We start from the raw sequence: 27822 nt of genomic DNA on the forward strand, positions 1-27822 counted from the left end.
CTATCGTTACTCCGATGGAATATTTGTATGTATTCTATTATATATATATGATTATTAGAGATTAAAGCGAGCTGGTATATATATGATATGATATATATATATATTTATACATACATACGCGTATACACCAGATGGCAAGTATACAAGCGTATGTGTACCTAAATAGGTGTACTTGTATGGATCCTATAGTTGACGAAATGTGCCAAACAAAGATACGATTTATCATATGTTATGGAGTTACTTTTATATATACATATAAATATATATAATATATATTTATGCAGAGAGACTACGCCATTTTGTCTAATCGGTATACAGGGTGGTCCATATATCATGGTCATGAAACGAATAAACTGAAATTATTTTGAATATTAAATTACAATGGATTTAAAAATTAGTGAAAATATTTCAAGAAATAACTTTCATGCAATAAAGTTGTAGTCGGTATTAGATGTAAAGTTAGTCATTGCATGTGTATTATCACTTTAGAAAGCATTAATTTTTTAAAAATTTCAAAAATTACCACTCTTTGACAGTGTATCTTTTCCCGAAGAAAAAATAAGGTGTACTTAAAGTGATCGTGATACCTGGTCCACTCTGCATAAATCTTAGATCAATATACATAATTATGTATATGTATATATGCATAAACGAGTGTGTATGTGAGTAGAATAATAAAAGATCAGAAAATTTGCGCAGCGTCGGTAGAACAGTAATTATCGAGCTCAACAGCGTCTTCGATTCGAGGTGTGAGATTTTTCAGAACGTCTCTGTACTATGTGTGTTCGCGCGTGTGGCGCGTTCACGCGTAGCTCTACTGTGCGTGTTGCACGCACACACGCTTGTCCATTGCACAGTTGAAGGTGCGCGTGCAGATTATATGTATACATTCATGTGTATGGATGGATATCGTTTATGTGCAACTTCACGCATACACACTGACCGATTACAATTTTGAAGAAAAACATCGCGATCCACTCACGGTACTCGTTGTTTGTTAAAAATTTATTAATTTCAAATTTTAATCCCAATAATACTTCGAAATCACTATAAAAGATTGAACAATTTTTTTTCTAATGTTAAGCTGCTTTTTAAAAATACTTCTTTTTTTATAACTGTTTTAATCCCTCGTTTTTTTAACTTATGTCAAAGGTAGAAGCTTAATTACTTGTTACGAGATGTGTCGAAATGAATATTTTTAATCAAGAACAACGAGAACTTGGTTGAACGAAATATAATTCACGATCTTCTGTTCACAAGAAACCCCGTACAATGCGCAGCGATTACAGTCGGTGAAGTGCAATCAAAAAACCATGGTGAGCAGGGTTTGCGTTCTAATTCGAAGGCATAAATCGTCCAGACTCGTTCTTAACCCCCACAAAAAAAAAAAAAAAAAGAAAGAACGAGAGGAACATCGTAACAGCCATCCGTCCATCTTTTCGGCTGTCCATGCTCGTCATCTGTGTGTCTACTCCTAGAGAAAAATGCGTGATTTTCATCTATCTCAAATTAATCAAAATTTAAAAGAACAACTAAAAAAATTACTTTTCATTACCTTATTTTAGAAGAATAATTTTATATTTAGGATGATACTTCTTCCAATTAATTGTCAAAAAAGAGTTCAATGATCGACGAAGCAGAAAATTTTAAAGCTACGAAGAAAATTCGAAAGATATCGTTTTTCATTTTGTACGGAAGACCAGAAGTAAAAATGGGCTTCGCTTCAGTGAATTATAGGCTGAACTTGTGAGTATCGACAAAAGCTTCGAAAGAAATAAACAGAGGATAGATGGAAAGCACTCAGACATGTTCTAAAATATTAAAACACGGATCGAGGGTTCGCGTGGCGCAAAAGTCTTTCTATTCGAATTTTAAAACTACGTTTCTTTCTCGCAGGCGAGATTTTAGTGGCCGAGAACGAACCCCGTAAAACACGTCCATTCGTCACGGTCGCACACACGATCTTTTAAAGTTTTATTCGACAAGAGTTTATGGGCCGTATTAGAAAGTTAGCCGTACGATTTTCTTGTTTTAAATAAGAATCCCCGCGGGATATTTTAAGTGGTTTTTAAACGATTTTACTGTCCGTTCGAGTGATGGGCGAATTTTATTCGATTTCGATCTGTTAAGAATTTCATCGTGCTTCGTTGTTATAAGTAATGTAAGAACATGATTTTATTCGTAACTCCCAATGAGTCTTTTTTATCGTTGTTTAGCTGAATGGTTGCTAATGTTTTAATATTTTAAGAAAATGTAAAATTAACGTATGATTCCGGTATTAAAATCGACGGATTTCAATACCGGGTGGTTGGATGGCAAGTTTACTAACAGGCTCTCGATAAACACTAAGGCATAATCGACAATATACATAGGTGTGAACGACCTAACGTTGAAGTTTCTTTCGAACTCGTTAAAACGTGTACAGTTATTCGATTTTTTAGAATGTTACGTTAACGAAGTGAAACTATATTCTAAATGAACGAATTTCTTTGAGGATATTACTACGAAACTTTCTAGCGTCGAGAATTGAAATTACGAATTGAATCACGAAGTTTCAAATCCTAATATCTTCAGAATAGTGTTTCTCTTTTAGTTTCTATTTAATTCTCGAAATGTTACTAAAATGAATGCTTTAACGAACGCTTTATTTTATCGATAATCACACATTTTGGCGATAAAGTTAAGTACTTACATACAGGGTGTTACATTTAAATGAGAACGGTGGAATATCTTATGAGGAATTGAAGCTATGAAAATAATGTTCGTACAAAAGTTGTTGGATATGAAGGGGTACATTATGTGGTATGAATAATTTTTCTGTAGGTGCAGTACTGGGGGAAATATCAAAGTCAAGTTAATTGTTTCAAATGGAACCCTGTATTTTTTTATTCATAATATGATAGCGTTTGTTGAGACGAATTCAGCGATGTGCCGCACGAAATCATTTCGCTTTATGAAAAATCGGGGAGTCAGGTCAACATGTGTCACGCTTTAGGCCAACCAAACCCTCCTTGACTGTGCTACTAATACAAATTCTCCACGATTTTACAACTTTCCATAAAATAAAATGACTTAGTGTCATTTGACACTTCGTTGAATTCCTCTCCGCAAACGCTATAATATTAAGAATAGAAAAATATAGCGTTACTTAAAAAAAAAAAGTAACTTGATTTTGATATCTGCCTCCTGTCGACAGAAATTCAGATGCTATCTTGTCCCGAGACATCTCATGCTGAATGTCGTTATCGGCTTTAAAGGATAATACTTCTGCTCTGTCTGATAATATTGGAGCGTTACTAGGATCATGGACCTTGTTCGTCCGCAAGTGAATAATGGACTAAGCGTTTTGCTGGTTCCGCCAATCGAAGGTCGCGATTGAGGAACCGAAGCTAACCGTACCTGACGTGGTCGCGGTTGTTCCTTAACGTCGATGACATTCGCGTTTGCCGTTGCTAATACGATTTTTGAATCGTGCGTTTAACACGTTGAATGCCATGGGGGTCACCGGTGACCGGCGAAGCCAAGGTTACTTTTAACAAAGAACTGCATTTCAGCGCCGTGGGGGTCACCGGTGACCCCCGGTAAGATAAATGCGTCACACATGATTACACACTTTAACTTGTCCGTTGTAAAGAATATTTCACCATAATAACGCATAATAAGAAATTCATGCTGGCCAGACGGGCAAGCCATGTAAAATTAGCGTGGCATTGAACGTGTTAAAGCGTTTACACTGGTTCGTATCGCTGTAGATTCTACTGCGCTAGAGTCGTAGCGTTCTTCTGTTGTATCCCACGCAACGGAATGATTCGCGGCGGTATTGAACGTGTTAAAGCGTTTACACTGGTTCGTATCTACTGCGCTAGAGTCGTAGCGTTCTTCTGTTGTATCCCACGCAACGGAATGATTCGCGGCGGTGATCTCTACTGGATCGTTCTCTTCGGCGGTTTTCCCGATTGTATGTTAATCTACGTGTATCGAAGGCTTGTATCGGTATCTGTCTTAGTTTCACCACAATCTCCGTTAGATTTCGGACGATGTGCGATGTCTAAGTTTGTTTGCGGTTCTCATTGAAGCCATATATCGTTGTCTATCTTAAGGTAATCGCAATCGCCGTCCAGAGTCATTCTGCTGAACGTGGATGGCGAAGTGGTCTCCCCGCATTTGCGCTCTTCTAAGGACAGATGCTGCGTGTGCGTTCCCTATTCCTCTTCCTAGAATTTCTTCATATCTAAATCCAAATTCGAGATGAATGTTTTGCGCGTCGTGCGTTGTACAGCTGTTGGTACGCTCTCCCTGATGATCAATCCCAGCTGCGCTTTCTGGAGGATGAGATCCGGTCCGTTGCGAGGAGAAATATCGTATTGGCTGGGACACAAGGATACGGTTCCGGTGCCGTTCAGCATATCGATCGATGCTGGTCTATGAAAATGTGGATCGACGGAATTTCTAATCGCGAACGGTCAATTTGTATGTCAGGTAGTAACCGGCCTGAAATCTGCGTTATCGTGAAGAACGTCAAGGTCCGTTGATATTCTGTGATCCGTGATTTGATGGTGGCGGAAACGAGTTTGTTCGTTATTGTGTTGAGATTATTCTAAGCTTCTATGGCAACGGATTGTGTTTTAGTAGGAAGGTGCTGTTACGAAGTTCGCGTTTGAACTAGGGGAGTGCGGGTACTCGAAATTACGGACTCGGGAAGGTACCCGTGACATGGGAATACTCGGGCAGCCCGACGATTCGGATCGCATTGGAAGAACTGGGGCGGATTTGATCCGGGATCTCAATATTATTATACTACGATTTCACAGTCGGTTATTCACAAAATCGTAGTTTAAGTCCGAATATATTACATTCGGTATGCATATACAGTCAGTCACAAAAATATTGGGACACCATTTAGAATTTTCACTTTCAAGCTTTATATTTTGAGTATGTATGCAATTATTTACAAGGATGTATTGAATTATGTTGAAGTATAGTATAGAGAATCTATAAATGTCAAAACGACTTTTGTAAGAATATTTTTATTATACTTTCAATCCCTCGCGAGATATTCCACCGTTCGCGTATAAATGTAACACCATGTACAGTCTTTATTGCCTCGATTTGTTTTTTCAGTGAACAAAATCCCGATGACGAACTCAATATTTGTAAGCTAAATGAAAGAAAAAACGTATTCGTCACGTTGATTGGAATTATAGTGATCCTTTCCCATTCAACGCATGCGTGTCCTCAAGTGTCTCTTGACAGACATCGTCGCATCAATCGGGACCACCATCGTGTTAAGTGAGACAGTTCTTAAAATTTTTGCAAATGTATGTTCCATCCAGATGAAAATGTACTTTGTAATGTTAAAAATATAAAAGAAAGTGCTATATTTTAAAACTACGTAGGTACAATTTTCCTCCACTAATCGCACCAATTTCAAAATTTACCTTTACAATGTAAAATCGTGAAATACATACAGAAGCTACAAAAAGTATTTGCTATTAATTTTGATGTATATTTAAAATATATATATGTACTACGAATGTAATTTGTTCTGATTTACACTTATGATTTTTTGAATAACCGGTTATGAAATCAGCTTCTACCCGAAGCGTCAGGTAGACCAAAAGTATCGGGCTACCCGAATATTCCTACATACACTACCGGCCAAATGTTTCGAATCACTGTGCATTACAAGTTATACAAACATTTCCAGAATAAAGTTAGCAATTTTAATCGAATTAAGGTAAAATACTATCGATCTCCGCAACATCAATTTCAAATCTATAAAAAATTAGCAGCGGATTCAATTTTACCGTAAATCAGCAGATGATTCTGTGTATGTCACGGGTACCCGTCCGACTTTTGCCGGCCCGACCCGAACAGTCGGGTGCCCGACGCATTGGACCGCACACCCCTAGTTTGAACACGCATCTATTAGGCCTAATATCCACGATGTGTCGCGTAAGAAACGTGTACGCGACGAAACAATCGCTTGCTGTACGCTTCAGTGCTGCGACAAATGTGGAACAGTGGATATCTCTGTCCACGAAGCGTCATCGTCGCGACATGCATTCGTCACGATGCCAAGCGTACGTTGCCGTGGTCGTCTGTACACGAAACGTAAGGCCCATCTTCGTAATTGACGCAAACCTTGCAGTCCACGTGTCATACGCTACACAGCACTGAGCGATATTTTGTCGCATACGCGTCTCTGTCGCGACGCATCGTGGACAGAACGAAAACGTAGCCCACAACGCTGGGCGTACGCGTCTCTGACGTAATATGTCCATCGTGGACATTGGGCCTTAGGTGTACAAATAAATTCGGCGCCTTTTTAGCTTGATTTCTGTTTATTTATAAAAAAAAAGAAACGGAGAACATGTTAATTTTCGAAATATTCCCCATTATTTCTCACACGCTTCTCCCATCTTTCGGGTGGCTGGTGAATCCCGTTTCGATAAAATGATGGTGGTTTTGATTGGATAAAGTCAATGAGATTTCTTTCGACTTCCTCGAGTGATTTGAAGTGAGAATCGACCGAAAAAGGTGGTAATCCGAGGGGGTCATATCTGGGGAATATGCCGCAGAGAAGAAATGACTTCTAGTGTCGCTTTCGCCGTATGTGGCCGTGTGTTATTATGAAGCAGAATCACCTGCCCGGTTCCACTACCGGTAAAAGGTCTTTCCTGTTCAGTTACGTCACTCAAGTTAATCATTTGGCTGGCAACGCTCAGCAGTAACCGTTTCCCAAGGTTCCAGTAACTTGTAATTCATGACACCTTCGAAATCCTGCCAAATACTCAGCAACACGTTTTTAGCGCGAATGTTCGGTTTAGCAGTACATGTTGATGGTTCACTCGGATGAACCCACCACTTACGTCCTTTGAGATTGTCGTACAATACCCACCTTTCATCCCCAGTTACAATTTTGTGAGGGAAGTCCTTTTGTTTGAATCGTGAGAGCAGGGACATTGCCGTGTCACAGCGTCTCACTTTGCTTTCGGGACTGAGCACACGAGGAACCCAACCGCCTGCCCTCTGTATTCCCCTAAGCTTCTTTAAGCGAACAGAAATTGCTCGTTGAGATACTCCAAGTTCCTCAGCAAGTTTCTGCTGCGTCTGACAGGGATCTTCGTTCAATAACTGCTCCAATTCCTCGTCCTGCACTGTTTTGAATCGGTAAGATCAAAATTCCTACTACGAAACTTCTGGTACCACTTCTTACACGTTTTGTGGGTCACAGCCTTTTCGCCTAATGCAGAACAAATCACGTCGGCAACGTCAGCAGCATTTTTCTTCAACTGGAACGCGAAAAGAATACAGTGCCTAATATGCTTCTTCTGAAACGCCATGATGCAAACTATTGGTTTTTTGAGGTTATGTCCCAATTAGAGTAAAGTTACATAGTGCGTTTAACCCTTTCTCGACGGCGGAACTAGCCATCAGTACGCCACTAAGGAACGGGTCGTCGTGCCATTAGTGCACATCATACACATCAAGAGTGTCTCGCGTTTTTTTTTAAATCTTAGAGGATTTCGTTGGAACAGCAGAGGACTTAAGGGTGTATTGGACAAAGGGAATGTTGTTGAGGCCTTGTTCTGTATTTCAAAATAAATCTTCACTTTGAGTGGTTAAGGCGACGCGCTTAGTGGATGCCGGATATAACCGGCGCTAGTCGCGAAAGGGTTAATAGGTTAAGATTGATGCTTTAAAATCCCAAAGCGGCGGGAAAAAATTGTAATTTGAAACAGAATCACAATTGATTAAATGTAAAGGCACCGAACTTATTTGTACACCTAACAGGAGCGTCCGGCATGGTATCGTCTGTCCGTCGCGGTCCAGTACGTAAATAATCGCGGTTGCCATTGGTTCGACAGAAAGTAGAGTCATATGTTCTAGCGTCTGAAATGATTGTCCGTCTGTTTCGCATGACTCCAGTCAGGAAGGATTTTCCGTTTGCGACGTGAGTTCCTGATGCAATTTCGTATTACGCCGACCGTTGCAAACGCGACATTTTCCTGCCTTGCATTCGTTTGTCGAGTGTTCCGGACGAAGGCAATTCAGGCAGATTTTCGCCTTTCGAGCTGTCTGTACACGTTCGCTTACCGCCTGTCCAGAAATTTCTGACACTGATACGCGCAGTGCGTCCCGGTGTTGCAGATACGAGCGTTTGCCGTCTATTAATTCGGGGTGACGACCATTGATTCTGCAATTCGTCCTTATCGCGAAAGTTCACCGTTTAATTCTACGCGAAGACGGCGGAGAACTTCGCGATGTATTCGTTCTCTGCTCGTATTTCCTCTCTGGTCTACGGTCTGTGTGCTTGGCGTCAGCGATTTTTATGGCCCGGTTCGCGTAACGTGGGTTGCTTGCGCTAGACGTAGACTCAAACTGGTTGCCGCGGTGAAAACGTCCTCGATTTTCGGCATTTTCGTGTCCGTTAAGCTCTGTCTGCTCCCACGCGTTCCTTGTGTTGTGGGGATCCTCTCCCCAGTACTTTAACGGAATTTTGTTCTTTCTCGCTCCATTCTTCGTCTGATCCTGACTTTGTGAAAGCTGTGTCTTCCATCTCGATGGGATGAGACGCAAATTTGCTGGTGCTCGTCATGTTCTCAAGGACGTATGGACTTTGAAAGCAAAATTAAGAAAGGAAGAAATTATCCAAGGTCCCAAAACCAAGGGGAGATAAGTCTTAGAGTTATTACTCGAAGATCCAAGTAATAATTTTCATGGATTTAATGAGTCGTATGTCTCTTTTTCTGGGGTCATAACAAACACAAGACTGGTCGCGTCTCGGTCGCGTGGACACGGCTTCACCCGCCAGATTAATCTTGGGTGAATGGTTCGACTGCGATCTAAATATTTCGCAACGTTTGCGAATCGGTGCGAGCGGAATGATCTTTATTTACTATATCGGACGAATGTTTGCGAATAGAATGATTGTTTTTCGCATGAACGTTTGCGAACTGATTGCGTCTCGAATGAACTGATTTTCGAAAGGACTGTACCGAATGATCGAGAAATCTGTTTCGAATGATTTGCACGAAAGATCGTCGTAGGTATCTCTATGGTTTTATAACGTTATATTGGACGTGGAAATTAGTTCAATACTCGTGTAACTCACGATTAAATTCTTAGAGGCCGTTTACACGAGTATTGAATATTTGGAGTAGGTTAGTCTAGTACTGGATTTAGTTTATCGGTAAGATTCTGCTAAATAAGTCTGAGGTGGATTTACCAGCGATTGAATTTAACGTTATACAGTAACCATACTAATCCCCAAATAATTTTTACAATTATGGGTATCTACTGTTACGCTAAACGTAACTTGATTTATAGGTATCTCTATGGTTTTATAACGTTATATTGGACTTGAAAATTAGTTCGATACTCGTGTAATTTACGATCACATTCTTACAGGCCGTTTACACGAGTATTGAATCTTTGGAGTAGGTTAATCTAGTTTTGGGTTTAGTTTATTGGATCGCCACCGAAAATTCCACGAACGGGGGAGTTTGAAAAATTCGTAGATAACCGACCGATTTTCGGCGGTCGATCACCTGGCGAGGTTGATGCCCTGATGACGTCACGATATCGAGTCAAAGCAAGACAGCAATAATATGTCATCGGCTACCTCGTGTGAATCCAAACACTCGCCTGGATGTGCGCATGCGTTTGAAATCGGTTCCGCTCCCGCTGGCGAGAGGCAGCAAAAAACTGAAGCCGGCAACTGTCGCGTCATAAGAGCTATCTAAAAATAATTAGTCGACCGTGACCTAAAACCGCTCTGATTTCGTATTGTTCCGTTACGGATGGAACAAGGCAATGTGCGCGTTCGAGAACTCATTTTCACAAATGTCTGACGCGTTTTTGCAATTTCCCCGCCCCTCGCGTAAGAAAAAAACTATGAAATCTCATTGAAAACGTTGAGAACGAGTTCTAAATGCAGTCCATTTATCAAGCTGAACTTAAATGGCGAGCGAATGAGCGGCGTTTTGTAAATTGTGTGATAAGTGATATAAATAAAAACACGATGTGGTACATTTTGTGTAACATTGGTACGTTGTTGTAAATAATAAATAGATCGTATGTTGTATGGCGCTTAATCAATTATTTCCACCACCGCAATCACATTTTCGTTTGAATTGATCATAAAAAGGGAACGTGTTTAATGACTTTACAAAAATATACGCAAAAGAGAATTTAATAGAATTTGTAATGATGGCGGTTTAGGATGTCACATCCTACCGTACCGACGAGCCGAACAATACATCGGTACATATTCCCGATAGACCAGCACGTCTAAAAAAGCGAGGTCTTAGCCGGCACGAAAATTACTCGACGCCTCTTACACCTGAACACCACATGACCTAAGATAATAAACAGACCTTCGACAAGCAATATAACAGATGTAAGAACAAATTCTCCACTTTCACACCACCACCAAACACACCCCAAACGCACCGAAAAAACCAATCACCACACACTTCCACCACCTACGACAGTTTTCATACCACCAATCACAACATACACGTAGTTTATAAAATAGCGAACACCACACGACACCACACACAATTTTCCGATCAGTAAGGTTAGGCATTTCGCGCTCTGTTCACGTTCATTCACAAATACATAGTTTTAACAGCAAACTGTTGTGCGTTAATAGTCTATCTTCCGAGCACTACCTGAGTCCCCTATCCCGAGTAGATTCCTTAAATGGTCTGACTCAAAAAGAGGGACCATTATCGGTTTCGCAACAAGCACATCGCGATTCGTAACAAGGACAAGGAATACATATTTAGATTAGTAATATACTGACCAGAAAGTCGTCAGATTTTTGAAGATTTATTTGTAGAAATAGTACATGGATACTGACTTTGGAACTTGTACTAAAGGACACTTATGAAACAAACTTTTAAACGAATTACACACTTACATTAAACGATAAAATACTAATGTAGTACAGTACTGTCGCGTTAGCTGACCGGGACTTCGCTTTGCTAACTGGCCGTCGCTATCCCCACCAGTTCTGTACTTTTAGGCCCGATACACACTAGCGGTCCGCTCCCGGTCCGGTCACTGTCCAATCCCGCTTTGCTCTCGAAATATAAATTAGTTTATACATATACGTTTGGCTAAAAATCCGCTTTTTCGCCATTTTCAACATGATATCATTTGTTAATAACCTTGAAGCCAACAAAATGACGACATAAACTCATCATCATTTCACATAGACTACAACATAATATTTTTGTCAGATTTTTAAAAACGAGTGTAAGGGTTCGTTTCTGCGAAACAAAAATTTATTTACAATTTTTATATTGAAAAGGAGTGCGTACAACAAAATTAAAAATATTTTTAGAAAGTTCTATCTTTTGCGATGCGAATGAAAGAAAAAAATAGACTATAATATATTAAGTTTCATCAAAATCGAAATTGAAATGAAATAACCGGTGATAAAATATTCTTTCCAAAGATAATTGCTGGGACGAAACCGGACCGTGATCGGATCGTGACCAGAGCATTACCCGTAGTGTGAATGGGTACGTTCTAAACCATAGAAGAATATTTGACCGGACTGGGAGCGGACAGCTAGTGTGTATCGGGCCTTATCCTATCTATTTGAACGAATAACTAATATGAACGCCAGAGGTCCTCCCGATTCGTTTGAAAGTTGTTTATATCTTTTCACACCCCGAAAACCATATTTTTATTCTTATTACATACAAAATATAGTCAACGATACAATCATGTGAATATTTGCTGTTAAAGCAGTTTAAAATTATTATGTACATATAATTTCATTCATGATAGAATAATTTTTTTTAACTAATCAGGGATATCACGTGGGAAAATCTTTTTATAATTTTCTATATCAAAATAGTTACGATCAGTAAGCTTAGGCATTTCGCGCTCTGTTCACGTTCATTCACAAATACATAGTTTTAACAGCAAACTGTTGTGCGTTAATAGTCTATCTTCCGAGCACTACCTGAGTCCCCTATCCCGAGTAGATTCCTTAAATGGTCTGACTCAAAAAGAGGGACCATTATCGGTTTCGCAACAAGCACATCGCGATTCGTAACAAGGACAAGGAATACATATTTAGATTAGTAATATACTGACCAGAAAGTCGTCAGATTTTTGAAGATTTATTTGTAGAAATAGTACATGGATACTGACTTTGGAACTTGTACTAAAGGACACTTATGAAACAAACTTTTAAACGAATTACACACTTACATTAAACGATAAAATACTAATGTAGTACAGTACTGTCGCGTTAGCTGACCGGGACTTCGCTTTGCTAACTGGCCGTCGCTATCCCCACCAGTTCTGTACTTTTAGGCCCGATACACACTAGCGGTCCGCTCCCGGTCCGGTCACTGTCCAATCCCGCTTTGCTCTCGAAATATAAATTAGTTTATACATATACGTTTGGCTAAAAATCCGCTTTTTCGCCATTTTCAACATGATATCATTTGTTAATAACCTTGAAGCCAACAAAATGACGACATAAACTCATCATCATTTCACATAGACTACAACATAATATTTTTGTCAGATTTTTAAAAACGAGTGTAAGGGTTCGTTTCTGCGAAACAAAAATTTATTTACAATTTTTATATTGAAAAGGAGTGCGTACAACAAAATTAAAAATATTTTTAGAAAGTTCTATCTTTTGCGATGCGAATGAAAGAAAAAAATAGACTATAATATATTAAGTTTCATCCAAATCGAAATTGAAATGAAATAACCGGTGATAAAATATTCTTTCCAAAGATAATTGCTGGGACGAAACCGGACCGTGATCGGATCGTGACCAGAGCATTACCCGTAGTGTGAATGGGTACGTTCTAAACCATAGAAGAATATTTGACCGGACTGGGAGCGGACAGCTAGTGTGTATCGGGCCTTATCCTATCTATTTGAACGAATAACTAATATGAACGCCAGAGGTCCTCCCGATTCGTTTGAAAGTTGTTTATATCTTTTCACACCCCGAAAACCATATTTTTATTCTTATTACATACAAAATATAGTCAACGATACAATCATGTGAATATTTGCTGTTAAAGCAGTTTAAAATTATTATGTACATATAATTTCATTCATGATAGAATAATTTTTTTTAACTAATCAGGGATATCACGTGGGAAAATCTTTTTATAATTTTCTATATCAAAATAGTTAATATTGAAAAATTTTCCAGTACTTGATCAAGTTACGAAGTTTCACTATTTACATTAAATTTTATAACAATATGAATATGTATAAACTTCTAAAATCCATATTATGATACCATATGAAATATGATAAATTTATAGTAGTTTCACAGACGAGATGTAGGATAGACTTTGCACCTAATGTATTCTTGTGTTCTGAAATACCGATAGTGTAAAAAAGCAGAGTTTTTTGTTATGCCCTCTACGAAATAAAGCGGTGAGTTTAGGAATTACAAACAATCTAACCATCAAAGATGATAAAATCGACAGATGTAAAAAATCCTCTTTTATTCAATTTGCATATAAAGATACATACATATATTAGATTACGTGGGTAGAATTGTTCACGATCTTCTGACAGCAGTAAAACACGCGCATGTGATGAATCATCTACTTATAAACAATTATGTTACTTTCTTATTTGAAATTTCATAGTTACGTTTAATTCTAATTCCAACCACTATTAATGTTGTAACCTTATTCTGTGTATACTGAACCGATAACGTTGATAGCGTCACGGAAATGGTAAGGATTTTCTCGGCCCTAAAGCCCTGGAAAAAAAGTTCCATAAAATGTAAGGTCTATCCTGTACGTCGTCTGTGGCAGTATTTCTTCAATAATCTCAAATAATAAAAAGGTTGAACCTGTAACTTATTTAATTTAAATGAAAACATGTTTAATTATAAACTCTACTGTACATTTTATTCTACATATCTAATCACGAATTTTATATCTTGTAGTACTGTTGGGATCTGAGAAGATATCAGTCGTGACGTCACAGGGGCAGGAGGAGTTCCACTTTTGACTCTCTCGAAGTCCCCAAACACGGCACACGCTGGCATAGTAGTAGGATTCTAATATCCGAGAGAAATACGGAAATTCTACTAATACGATTATTTCTACTTATATTTCATGAAATTGAACATATCCTTAATATGTACAAGCATGAAAAGATAAAAGTACTGTAAACTGACGTAAAATTAGTAAGTTTTTGATAGGTTTTGCCGTGTAATTAAAAAATAAAGATCTGTGTCTACAACAATGCTTCTCACTCAGTTCCAATGCGTCTTGATCGCTTTCTTTGTTACGCGTTGCCCACAAGCGTCAACTAGTGATATGACCATTCAGCCAATTAGGGAAGTGCATGCGGGTCATCTTTATGTGCCTAACCGCGAAAGTTGACCTTCTGCACTAAGGCCAATCAGAGCCGACTGCCATCTTTCTAGCTCCCTAGCAGTACTTTCTTATCGATAAGCAAATGTACGTCGTAAAAAATCCAATTAAAACAAGCATTTCATACTTAAAGTTTTAGTGCAATTAATAGATATTTATCGCTCATAAAACATTATAGACATGACTTCTGCTAAAGATGATGAAGACTTTTGGTACAGTAGTGAAAAACGATCGTTCTGTTTCGAAAACAATGAGGTTAAGTTAACAAAATTAACGTTAATTTAATAATAATTCCACTTTGCATTAGTTTTTCCGTTTCTTTTTTTAAATTTGAAGTGTTAACTGTATTAAATAATAATATAGGTGGATCAATTGTTTGGAGTATCAAAGACTGATACAGATAAGCTATGGGCTGGTATTTCAAACACATCTACATCAGAAGGCCCTTTAAAAACCACCAATGATTATCAGCCACTTAAACCTATGTTATCTATTATCTCGGAAAAAACACTTTCTTGCAGTATGTCAGTAAAGTCATATATAAATCAAGATACCCAATGCAGTAGCTTTAATTTTTATAATTACTAATGTTTAACAGCACCATCAAAAGTATGTTTGTGCATAAAAATGTTTTATATTCCATAGTTTTGGCAACAGATAAATTACAAAATCTCCATTCAGAAACAAGTATTTCACAACCAGACGTAACTCTCAGAAAAATCTTACTTGGCCAACCATATTCTTTGGATCAATACAAATCACTTGCCAGCAAAACTGCCTTATTAGATTCAGCAATAATAAGTGGAGATGGAAATACAATTTTAATAGTAATTTTTGTATAATTACAATTTTCAAAGTATTCTTTTCAAATTATTTTCACATATACTAAAAGAAAATGTTTTAGATTATCCTATTCCTTACAAAAACTCTTAAGAGAACTTTAGTCCAAAGAATATTAGCGGAAAGACCAGATGCAGTCAATATGTACATAAGATATCTTTCTATAAGATTACAGTTAAATGATATTACTGATATTTTAACGTATGTATTACTATACACTTATTACCTGCATACCTTTTTCCTTCTAATTAATTTAACTCTTTTACAGAATGCTAGGGCAATCAAAGGATGCTGCAGTAAGTTTACATATAAGATTTTTAATTTTTCACTAAAACTATTCTACTTGTTGTGTTTTAGATGAAAACTTTGCACATTATTATAAAGAATACTCGAGATCCCAATAGACTGTTAAACAAACTTCAAAATATTTATGAAACACAATTCTTAAATTTAGCTGATTGCAAAGAGACTTCATTTGTTCAATCTTATATCAAATTACTTGGTAATCTATTCTTTCTGAGTCTTAAAATACTTAAAAAAGCTATAATGTAATCATATATTAAATGAAAATATATTAATATATTATCAGAGTGGCAAATAACAGTAAAAAAAATGGATGGAAATGAAGACATTGAACTGAATTCGTCTGTCCTTAACTGTCTAAGACATATGTGTAAAGGGCCAGAGAGACGTTTAATGTCTACAATCTTATCTCAACAGCATGATGTGTCTCCTAGACAATATCAAAAGGTTGCATTAGAAGTTAGAGCTGCAGCCAGTGAATGGGATGATGTTGATCAACTACTTCTAACAAAGGTGACACTAATGAATAGCACATTTTACATTGAAGTTCAATCAGAGAAATAATTTATATTAATTTATATTAGGGGTGGTTAGGGAGCAAAAAGTTACAAATTCATCTACCTATTGAAGATGTACTAAAAATATTGCACAAAAATAGTGCACCTTCTGAGATACTTGAAAAATATTTAAAATTTGTTGATAATATCGAAAGACGATTGGAATTAGCGAAAACTATGCATTGTTTTAGAGTAGCGATCGATGTAAGTGAACATATGCTTAAATTTTTGCAACGGATTGAACTCGTATATTAATATTGCATTTTGTTGTAGATACTTGTTCAACAAGCAGATCGTATTGCGTTAATAGAATATAAAAGTAAATTACAACCTCAATCAGAAGAATATTTCTATGCGGAAAGCGCGCTACGCTTACCATCAGTGAAATGGAAGAGCTAAAGTTTATTTTATTTATTGTGCTATATTTAAAAATATTTATTCCATGAAAATAAAAAGAACCGTACATTTATACAATGAATGTCCGTTTATTTTCCTACAAAATGTGTTGCATATTTGAACTATTTCATTTGCATTAGTATTAAATAAAAGTGTTTCGCGAGTACCAATAGTGGATGACCGGAAAGATAGTAATATTCGCGACAGTTGCTTGTCTGATGTTCTTGTCCAAGACGATCGCTGTGATTGGCGAGTACAAAGTAGCCTTCACGAAATGGTACACACCTTGTGAGTCAGGGTTAAACGTTTTATCTCCCCTGTTAACGGATATCGCGAATTCTTCGATTTTGAACGTATCTCGGAGCAACGAACCCACATACCGGTGACTGAAATCTCTAGAGAGTACGATTGTGTTCGTTTGTTAATTCTTATGACAGATGCGTGAAATTTTTGTTGCTACGCGGTCGATTCGTCGGAATAGCTGAAGCTGGTACGCGGTAAAAATAAATACGCTAGAGAAAAAGCGTAAAAGAAGGATTCCTGTGGAAATCGTACGATTTTTCGGTGAAATCTAGTGTGGTACATGTGCATTGTCCAATCGTTGTCGAAGGAACCGTTAGAAGTTTCCGTTGTATGCGCATTTGAACGATCTAGTATACATTTGTCATCTGCGTGCGGGAACCACTCCCGATTGGTGTTACGGTGTTTCTACGATACTCGGTAAGTTATTGTATGAACATTTTAATGATTAAAAACGTTTCATAGGTTTTAAAACGCGATTTTAAGCATCGAACCTATGGCCAGTGTTATATCTTGCGATAATAAGCATGCATTGAAATCGTGGCACGTCGAAGAAAGAACCCCGAATATGTCGACGGTCAGTGTTTCAAGCCAAAAAAGTGAATGGAATGTTATTCCTTTTAAGTCTACTTCGAGATCAGTCGTTTAAGGGATATCAGTAATCGCCACGCAATTAACTTATACTTTTGTTACATCGAGTCACTATGTTTCGTGACTTTTGAACCGATCATTTCTATATGTATCATATCTCTTTTACACTATACCATTTTGTTGATAACTTACAATTCTATTATACTTTTTTTTTTAAACTGGTGAATCATTATATTTTAGCTACTAATTAAGGAGAAAATACCAATATGGCTGTTAATGTTTATGCAACAAATGTGACAACCGAAAACCTAAGTCGACATGATATGCTGGCCTGGGTAAATGATTGTCTGCAATCATCATTCACTAAGATCGAAGAACTATGTACTGGAGCAGTTTATTGTCAGTTCATGGATATGCTTTTCCCTGGAAGTGTACCATTGAAGAGGGTTAAGTTCAAGACTAACCTCGAGCATGAATACATACAGAATTTCAAAATTTTGCAAGGTGGTTTCAAAAAGATGAATGTAGATAAGGTAAGTAACACAAACATTTGTACTGATGAATCCTAGATGAAAGATGAATAATATTTTTGAGGATTTCTTTAAATCTTAATCATTAAGATATTTTAACACTTACAAGGGGAAGGCAAGGCATTCGGGTCACCGATTTAGTTAAAATTTGGAACATTTATAGATCTCGTTCTCCTGTTCACGAATATACACCATTATAGGGACAGATACTCAATAGTTTTTAAGATATTTGCAATTGAAATTTTCTTATTCCCTGAAAATACAAGTTTGATTGCTATAAGTACCAACTGTCATTGTAGTGTATTGATAGCAAGTTAAACTTTTAATTCGGTGACACTAGGGTTCAATTCCTATACTTAACAAATTTTTTTTAATGAAATCAATCTCATTTTTTATTTTTAAATATGAAATTTTAATATAATTAAATATAATTTTGTAAATGATACATATCATTACAGAAAATATATATTGAAACCTTTACATTAGTACATACAATAATGATATTTATCACAAACGTTTTATATGAAAAGATAAAAAGAAGTGTATAATAAATAAAGGCCAATGTCGTTAACAGTCTCTGAAAATAAAATGGTATAATATAGAAACCATACATGAGGATTTCCCCCACAAAAAAAGAAAAAAAAAAGGAATCGAACCCTAGTGACCAGATTACAAGTTTAACTTGCTATCGACATGCCACATCGGCGGTTGGTATTTACGTTATATCAAACTTGCATTTTCTATTTTATGGGAATAAGAAAATTTCATTTGCAAATATCTTAAAAACTATTGAGTATCTGCCCCTATAATGGTATATATTCGTGAATAGGAGAACGAGATCTATAAATGTTCCAAATTTTAACTAAATCGCTGACCCAAAGGTCTTGCCTTCCCCTTGTTAGTATTTTGTGTGACAATAATTTTAATCAGGAAATGTGGGATTGACAATAATACTATCAAAATTAAAAGTGTTACTTATATTTATAAAATCTGATTTGTTAGAGCAGTTAGAAAATATAATAGTTTAAAGTAGGTATTAATGACATGAGAGACTAGTGCCAAGGTAAGCTAAAGCAATGAAACAAGATACTGTGTCAAGACATGGAATCATGTTGCTTCACAGCAAAGTGTGTTGTATAATGTGCAGTATGCACAAAATCATAATCCTATTGTTATGAAAATGGTTCAGGTCATACCAGTGGACAAGTTAGTAAAAGGCCGCTTTCAAGACAATTTTGAATTTCTACAATGGTTCAAGAAGTTCTTTGATGCAAATTATGATGGCCGTGAATACGATGCTTATGAAGCTCGTGGTTTAGTACCACTGGGTTCTGGTGTTGATGGAACCCATAATTTGTCAAATCCTCAGTTGGTACCTTTACCACCTCAAACAAAGCCAACACAAATGCAGCAAAAGCATTTGCAACAACGTAACATTGTCCCTCGCCAACAGCAGGGTACAGCAATATGGTGTTAATCTAATAGTGTTGCTTTTTGCATGTCATATATTTCTACTTATACAATAAGAAATATTTTTTTACTATTTGCCATGTAAAAATTTATTATGATTATGCATAATTGCACTTATCAAGCATTCTGTATGTATATCTAGAGTAAAGTAGAAAGCACCATTTGCTTTTGCAATTTTAATCACATAAAAGTGTACAGTTACACAAATTGATATTAGTTTACAGCACAATGTCTCTTTATGTATCATTTATCTATTTTAGATGTACGTAGGTATTAACTTTTTATTTTCCCATTATGTTTGATTTTGCAATAGTAAATGTTGCACATGCTTGAAAGATAAGTAGTTCATTGTTCATGTTAATCAGCATATGAATAAAATTTCTAAGACACTTATTTACTATAGTGGTAGAATGGTATCATGACTGTTATTTTTAACAGTCTATAAATACATTCAAGTGGGGGGTAACAGATTGTCTCAGAGGAATAGAACAGACTGGATTTTCTTTAATCTCCATACTGTATATAGGAGATAGAAGTTTTATTAATGGATGATATAATATGCATTATACAATTTTATTACAATATATTAAATATACCATAATTTAAAATTCAATATATGCGTAATTCAGTGCTATACATTTTTGTTAATAAATATACATAATGAAGCCATTACAAAAATCCTTAAGGTTATTTTCTTTTCTTTTTATCTGTTTCATTATCGTTTTTTTTTCTCTTTTAAAGTTTTCATTAAAAATTATTGATACTTATTGTCAACAGATTTTATTAAATCAATTCTAAGTTTATTCTTGTTATGTTAATTTTTCAGTTATTTTGTTATTTTGCTCCACATGCTTTTTGCAATCATTTTCAGATTGTTCCAATTGATAGGCTGGTGAAAGGCAGGTTCCAAGACAACTTTGAGTTTTTGCAGTGGTTCAAGAAATTCTTTGATGCAAATTACTCCAGAATGGAGCCATATGATGCACTTGCTATGCGAGGAGGAGAGGCCATGGGTAGTGGTGGAAATAATGCACCGCATGGCACTAATGCAAAACGCACCACACCACGTGATGTAAATCCGATTAAACCAGCCGCTCGCATTGGTACATTATTTCACAACTTTTTTTTCTTTTATATAATTTGAAATTACACCGCTAAACGTAATGCGAAAAATGATTGAAAAAGTAACTTTTTTTTTTAAAGAATAACGAATCACGAAATTAACATTGACTCCCTTCTAATTTAGAATCAACATGGTCTGGTTTTGCTTATTACAAAGTAACATTTGTTAAAATACAAACAAAATTACTTGATTACCAAATATTTATTTATTTTATTGTATATGAATTTTCTTGATGTAAATTGTATATACTGAAAAAAAAAAAACAATGGGCATGCGTGTCCAAATAATTTAAGAAGAAAATTTTGCTTCAGGTGAGGGATCTTTGCCTCCTGTACCTGCAGCTAACGCCAAGTCTATAAACAAATTTAGTAATTATTTTTTTTTTCAATATTTTTATGCTCGTTTCCTTTATTTCTTTCTGTTTTCTTATTAAAGGGTTTAAGGGAGAGTACCCATCCGAAGTATTTGTTAGGATCATTAAAATAACAAAAAAACTAACTTGTTGAAATAATTTATAATTTTGATTGTCCATCCTTCATTTAATTACTCATAAAATGTTATGTAGATTTTGTTTTATTTATTTGCTAATTACAAGTGCTGGGTATAACTGCCTTAGTGCATGCTCCTTAATTTTCCCTATTGTACAGTTCACTATATAAATTATTTACATATTTCAAATTCATTTATTTTACACTGCTTGTTAAAAAACCTTTGCACAGTACTTTTTTTTATGTTAAAGTAGATTTGTTGTTAAATAGTTATAATCCTCTTGTAAGTTTTACTGTCTATGTAAATATGGCAAATCTCATACTGCATCTGTAGACATAATCTTAGGTAAAACAGGAAAGATTAAAAAATGACATATCAAAATTTCAAATCTAGTTAACAAAGCTCCTCCAGCCCATCGTCCGCCAGCGAAAACAGGAGGAGTTGGAAACCGCGATTCTGGAAAAGTTGAAGAACTTAATGCACAAGTATGAAAAAAACTAAGAACATTGTTTATGATAATAATTCAGTATCTACATGGTGTGCAATAATTTATCGCAGGTGATGGAATTAAAAGTATCACTAGAGGGATTGGAGAAGGAAAGAGATTTTTACTTTGGAAAGTTACGTGATATTGAAGTGATGTGCCAAGACTGCGATAATGGCGACCCTCCACCAATAGTACAGAAAATCTTAGAAGTCCTTTATGCAACAGAGGTATCCACAAATATTATATTTAACACTTTGAGCGCTATGCGAGAAGATTGTTCGTAGCCATGAAAAAATTACTAATCTTTACACGCACAAATCGAGCAATAAACATCATCCGTGTACTCGGAAGATATTTGCTAGTGGTTTTTCTCAAAAATCAATCTTCAGATGAAAGAAAATTATTTCAAAATTTCGGCTTATTTTTACTCGGAAAGTCATGTTCATCTTGGCACTTGAAGAGTTACGGTTGGCAATAGATTTGATTCTATATTACACTCGTTGGTTCCTTTGATTATTTAGGAAGGATTTGCACCACCCGAAGACCTGGAAGGAGACGGTCTTGCGCCCGACGACGAAGAAGAATATTAACTTCACACTTTTGTACAATCATTTTAAAAGTATGTCAGCAAATTGTCCAAGTGCGTTTCCGTTTATTCTGTTTGTGAGCCAGTATCAGTACCCTTCGCATAATTAATAAGCTACTTTGTATAGCTATTTAAGCATTTCGCGCCTTCATTTCGTTACAAAGTTCACCGAGAGTTCATTAAAAGATTCGCACGTCTAATTAGGATAGAAAAGTACGTTGAATAATGCACTTGAATAACTTGTAACTTTACGACAAGTAATTATTAAGAATGAAAAGCAGAATTAGCAGTTTACAATATTGTCATAGTTCTTTATCGTAATTGAGATAACGGTAGAGCTTTGAACATCGACAAGTTTCAAAAGTACGACGAGAGAAAAGTAAAAAAAAAAGAGGAAAAATGTTTTAGCCGCGGTTACTCGACACGAGTTATCTGCGTCCACTTTGTTATACAGTGATTTTCTTATGTTAACTATGTTCATTAACGTGTGAGTGTTTCTGTTTGTAAATGCACTACGTTTTTACCGATAAATAGATGAAATCTTTATTGGTTTCATACCTTGTTGTAGTTCTCCGAAATTTTAGACTGTATTCACGCATAATCTATAGTAGAGCTGTTTTCAAACCCGTTCCAGCCGTTTACCTTGTGCAATTGCGACGCAAAGCAAACGATACAATTGATTGTGTGTTAACATTGAAAATATTGATTTTCACCCGAGCATAAATGTGAAATGATACGATGTAGATCGAAGCTGATCCTTGTAACGCATAAAATTGAATTTCACGTTTTATACATACTTCCCTTTTTTCTTTTTTTTTTTTTTTTTTTTTTATACATATACACGTAATTTCTGTCACAATGGAAGAGCACGTGTTACGCTTCCATCGTATAATCGTATAACTCGTAGACACGATTGCGGTTTAAAGTATAAAAGAAAAAAAGGAAAAAATATCGAGCGACAATGTTGTGGTCTTTGGATGCTTAAAGTAAGCACATGTTTCTCGAGAAATAGTATAATACAAATAAATACGACGTTGATATTCACTTCTGTTTTTTTCCGTAATTGAATTTTGGAGATGCGAAAGGTGGTTCGATTTGGAGATTGGATATTTTGATTGAACGCACCCGGTTCATTATCAGATTTATAGGTTTCGCAGCGTAAATAGTAGGACACGATCATCTTCGCATCTTCACAATCCGTCTTTCAGAACGAGAATGGCCTTAAAAAGCAGCGATAAACTTGAGATTACAGAGGAAATCCTCGAATTATTAGAGAGCAAACGCAAAGTGTATCTCCGAGCACTACGACAATTGATCGATAAAACTTACGTTACAAGCGCAAGGGAGCGCTTCGCTTTTGAGAGAATAAAAGTAAAAGAAAAAGAAAAAAAAGAATAAAACATTTGTAAAATTGTGTGGTCGAAAGTGAGTGAAAGAGACAACGAGCGAATCGAGGACGTAAGCGAAACTGTATGCGCATAATTTGCATACGTGTGTAGTATAGCTGAATATGTGTGTTATTTGAAGTTATCAGATTCAATCATCAGTTGCAAGAACTACAAATTGTTCGTTCGATTTTTAGGTTGTGTAAGAATTAACTCGGATTTACATGTTAAGGTAATGCGTCGATTATTGTTACGATTAGGATATAATGTTCGCATTGATTACGTGTAACAACTTATTAAAATATGGAAGAGAGGAAGCGAGAGAGATATGACGCGTTTTAATTTGCGCTACGTTCATTGCTCTATTTGTGCGTATACAGCGATCCATCGCACGAATGTGTTTCAAAATTGAAATTTTAATGGTGAGGTAATAAACGTTTAATAGGATTCAACATTGCATGTTTCCTTTTTTTTTTTTTTTAATTTCTCGGCATGCGAATTATGATTTAAGAAGAAATTACAAAATCTTCATGTAATATTTTATACAAGAACAGAAGATACTCAAAAATATTTTTTAATTTTTTAATCAATTTTTTCAATTACTTATAAAGTCGTAATGTGTGCCATGTAAGATTTTCCAAAAATATATTTAATATCACATATTGAAAATACAGCTTAGTCAATTTGTGATGATTAAAAATTACTCATTGTTACATTATGGTTGTAAAACGTAGATCTAAGTGTTTTTTATTTATTCCAGTTCGTATTATTTTAGTTTATATTTCGATTAAACATTTGTTCAATTTTTTGTATACTTCTTATCAGGCTGACTTTAATGTCTGTACCATTAAAATTTGAAACTATCAGGAAATGGAGGTATTTTATAAGATAGATAATGAGCCACACGTAAAAAAAAAAGAATACAAACATGATACAAAACATCAAAAAAACACTTTCAGATAACTTTTTATTGTTATCTATGGAAGCTGGTGTGTAACATATATGTACAAACTCTAGAATGCCATATAATAAATATAAATTGCAATTTTGCTATCAAATTGCAATTTCAATGACTGTTTCAATTGTGCTAACGAATAATAGAATAAAAAAGTGTTCATTACTTTTTTCTCTATGCTGTGTTCATTCTCAGTGTCTTTTGATACCAATTTTATAAAAAATTGGTGTATAAAAACTTTGTAACAGTGATCCTACCCATACAAAAACCTCCTATATCTATTCTCTAATTGTAAGAAATATACTTACTTTCTTCAACCCATCATGAAACATCAAACTACATCCAACAAATAGTTCCATCGGTATACTTATACCTAATACCCTTCAATATTTATTCCCCAAGAACCAAATTAAAATCTTTGCGATCGACCATCAAACCTCAGGCGACCTAGCCTCGGTGATGAACCTCTCTCAAGAAAAATCGTCTAATTAAACACGCATAATCTTCAGCATCCAGCATCTACTTCAAATTACGCGAATGATGTCTCCATGTCAGATAAAACCGGAGTACGACTGTTTCGTGTCCGTTTAACCACGTTGCATCATAGCATCAACAGAATATATGAACCGATCATCCACAAGTGTACGAAGCAGCGAGGAGAAACGATCCTCTGTGGTGCTGGCTGACCATGAACGTGCGTGATCACGAAGAAACCACAGAGATACGACGTCGGGCAAAGGTTCGCTGATGAGCGTTTCTCCATCGTCAGTCGTTCCCGCGAGCCGCTCTTGAAACCCCGATCGCGTGTGTGTCGCGTACGTTTACTATCGTCCTGCACAGGAGGATCGGCCTTAAAGGACCCTCGAGTGGCGCGAAAAGGGGAAAGGAAGTTTCTCGTGAAGAAGGCGGCGCTCTATTGACGCCATCTTTGACCAGGTGAGAGATCGACCATCGATCTATCAGACGAGCGTGATTTCTCGTTCATTTTGCTCGATTTTTCTCGCGGTTTCTCGCGACAGGAAGCGTGCATAGGAGAACCGGGATTATATAATGCGATTTTTACCCAGCAGATCTTGCGGTCTTCGTCGACGATACGATTCGAATGCTTGCGCCAGTCAATCGCCTTTCGACCTGCGTTTAACAAGCTTCCGTGACCGTTTGATAGAGTTTGTCGATTAGATTGGTGTAAGAAACCCTGGTGGAGAATAGAATGGAGTTCGATATCACGAGCTGATTAATTTGACGGATCGTGGTCGGGGGATAGTTTTGTGTTTCGTTCGAAAATAATCGTCAGTTGTTTCGTTTTCTTTTTTTCTTCTTTTTGTAGTTTTTGGTCGAGAACGATCTTTCCTGTTTTCCGACTTGTTTAGTTTGTTCCTTTGGTTGATATTACGTGGTTTGTTCGTGGGTGAAGGTCTGTTTTTATGGTTTAGAGAAGGTTTTTAAGTTGAAACTGGAAATAATATAGTGATTTGCATTCATTGTTTCGATTATAAGATTGTATGTTAATATTTCTTTTCACAACAGTGAATTTCACGTTTCATAGTGACTTAATATAACAATGATATATTTATATAAGCAACTTTTCTTCTTTAATAAGTGAACAACAATTTTAAATTCCTCTTACAATAAAGTTTAAAACATGTAAAATAAATGCAGAGTCAAAGTATCTTATACTTTAATATTCGCAATTGATATTTTTCGTGTAACAAGCTTGTAGCTGAACCTACTATACATTTTAAATAATATCTTATTTCTACTATCCCTTAAAAAATAATTCGACAGAATCTTTTATTCTAGTCGAATTAACCTTCTATAATGCAATGTAATCTGAAAATTATGTATCCATTTATCTATATTTTATAAGTTTCATTTTATTTGTTTATTGCCATACTACTACATTATTATTAGCCAATTTCTTGACAATAATTATTAATTCTTACTTCTCTTATCAACTTTTAAAATTATAATCAACCGTAATTTTTCTTCTCATGAACGAAGAATTAACAAAATTGAATCAATTTTTATAACTGATGAATTATTGTCCAACGAACGAAGCAAGTTAACCTTAAAAATAATAAGGGGGTGATTCAACAAGTAGATGAGTCTCGTTTCTTAAGATGAAGTGGTAGTAGATTCGAGGGGTGACTGGAGAATTTCGAATTGAAAAAGATCGTTTGATTTTGGTAACCGTTTGATTTCTTTTGCCCTCGTCGACACAAACAACAGAAAAACAAGCTTCTAAGAAGCTTCCTGGTAATTCTGGTCGTAGTTGGTCGCGAGCAGCGTTGGTCGATGTTACAGATTGTTCAATGGCTACAATTCGGTGAGTTCTCGTTTTTCATGTTAGGTTTGAAAGTATGATCTCGATCTTTTTTTAAATCATATTTAATAATATAAAAATTGAATTAAAAGAAGTTAATTTAACGTTGGAAGTGCTTATTTTTAATATACAATAAGTTTATTATTTACAAAGGTTGTAAACACATTACGTGCGAGTAAGTAAAAGTTTTGATTAATTATTTATCTGGTGTGTGTGTTACTTCCAAAAACATTCGGACACTATAATAACTAAGATTCACTCTCTAGGGATGTATCTCGGTTAATTACAAAAGTATTGGGTTGATACGTTTTTGTTATGAAACTTGTTTGTTATGAACTCATTTATTGTACTTAAAAATTTCGTATAGTATGATGTGTTTTCATGTATATAAATATTATGAATATTTTTGCTGTGTTCAATGGTTAGTTGATATCATGAATATTTTTAGAAGTAACTAAACGTATAGAAGTAATAACGATATATTTTGAGCAGTACGATGGAAAAAGAATCGGCTCGCAAAGAACTATCTTTATGTTTATGTCTAGCAACTTGTTTACATGTCCTTAATTACTTCTAATTACGCTGTTATAATTAGTCAATAATTAACAAACAGTACGCTTTATCTGTTGTATTAAATGTACTTTTTAGTAAATAGTTACAAGAAAATAATAAATAACAGAATGATATAATAGAAATAAAAATACGTAGTTTTATTTAAAACTTTTGCAAATAATACAAAATTTAGCTTTAATAGAAAATAAAGGCAAAAGTTGACAAAAACTTACACAGTAGGAATCATTTTTCTTTTGACATATATTATATATTGTAGAGGGTACATTTCTAATAAGTAACACACGCTTTGAATTTTACGGCGGTTTCTTTTGGTTCTCGAGATATGCGAATTAGTAATCTGAAATTGAACCGTAATCCTGAAGTGTACTGACCCTGAATGGAATATAGAGCAAATGTAAACACAAAAGGAATGTTTAAATTCTTTGTATTTACTTCGTAACTGTTTATTGGTCAGTATATTCTTAGAGTATTGTTCAGTTTCGTTGTTTTAAATAGAAATTGGGATTGGATTATGTTAGATT

General features: G+C 35.7%; 3 protein-coding genes across 4 annotated transcripts in view; all 3 read left to right on the top strand.

The window, feature by feature from the left end:
- The first annotated feature begins 14434 nt into the window (after window positions 1-14434).
- On the top strand, window positions 14435-16492 carry LOC108578509 (spermatogenesis-defective protein 39 homolog). The gene is made up of 10 exons (XM_017941861.1): window positions 14435-14480; window positions 14572-14648; window positions 14757-14913; window positions 15039-15220; window positions 15298-15434; window positions 15502-15529; window positions 15591-15735; window positions 15823-16049; window positions 16121-16297; window positions 16367-16492. The coding sequence occupies exons 2-10, from the start codon at window positions 14574-14576 to the stop codon at window positions 16490-16492; spliced, it is 1254 nt and encodes a 417-aa protein (XP_017797350.1). The 5' UTR covers window positions 14435-14480; window positions 14572-14573.
- A 315-nt stretch (window positions 16493-16807) lies between these two features.
- On the top strand, window positions 16808-22473 carry LOC108578496 (microtubule-associated protein RP/EB family member 1). 2 transcript variants are annotated; one of them, XM_017941844.1, is made up of 7 exons: window positions 16808-17209; window positions 17621-17913; window positions 20252-20483; window positions 20815-20871; window positions 21386-21477; window positions 21551-21706; window positions 22001-22473. In XM_017941844.1, the coding sequence occupies exons 2-7, from the start codon at window positions 17647-17649 to the stop codon at window positions 22067-22069; spliced, it is 873 nt and encodes a 290-aa protein (XP_017797333.1). In that variant the 5' UTR covers window positions 16808-17209; window positions 17621-17646; the 3' UTR covers window positions 22070-22473. The 2 variants fall into 2 exon arrangements, with proteins under 2 accessions (XP_017797333.1, XP_017797334.1); XM_017941845.1 differs by lacking the exons at window positions 20252-20483; window positions 20815-20871 and adding an exon at window positions 19100-19367.
- A 4098-nt stretch (window positions 22474-26571) lies between these two features.
- The window catches only part of LOC108578481, a 35590-nt gene continuing 34339 nt past the window's right edge, over window positions 26572-27822 (top strand). The window contains exons 1-2 of the mRNA XM_017941829.1: window positions 26572-26591; window positions 26678-26731. Of these exons, the coding sequence (XP_017797318.1) occupies window positions 26718-26731 (14 nt within the window). The 5' untranslated portion in view covers window positions 26572-26591; window positions 26678-26717. The remainder of the gene's footprint in view (window positions 26592-26677; window positions 26732-27822) is intronic.

This window comes from Habropoda laboriosa, unplaced genomic scaffold (genome assembly GCF_001263275.1).
Source record: "Habropoda laboriosa isolate 0110345459 unplaced genomic scaffold, ASM126327v1 scaffold38, whole genome shotgun sequence".
In the NCBI taxonomy this organism is placed as follows: Eukaryota; Metazoa; Arthropoda; class Insecta; order Hymenoptera; family Apidae; genus Habropoda; species Habropoda laboriosa.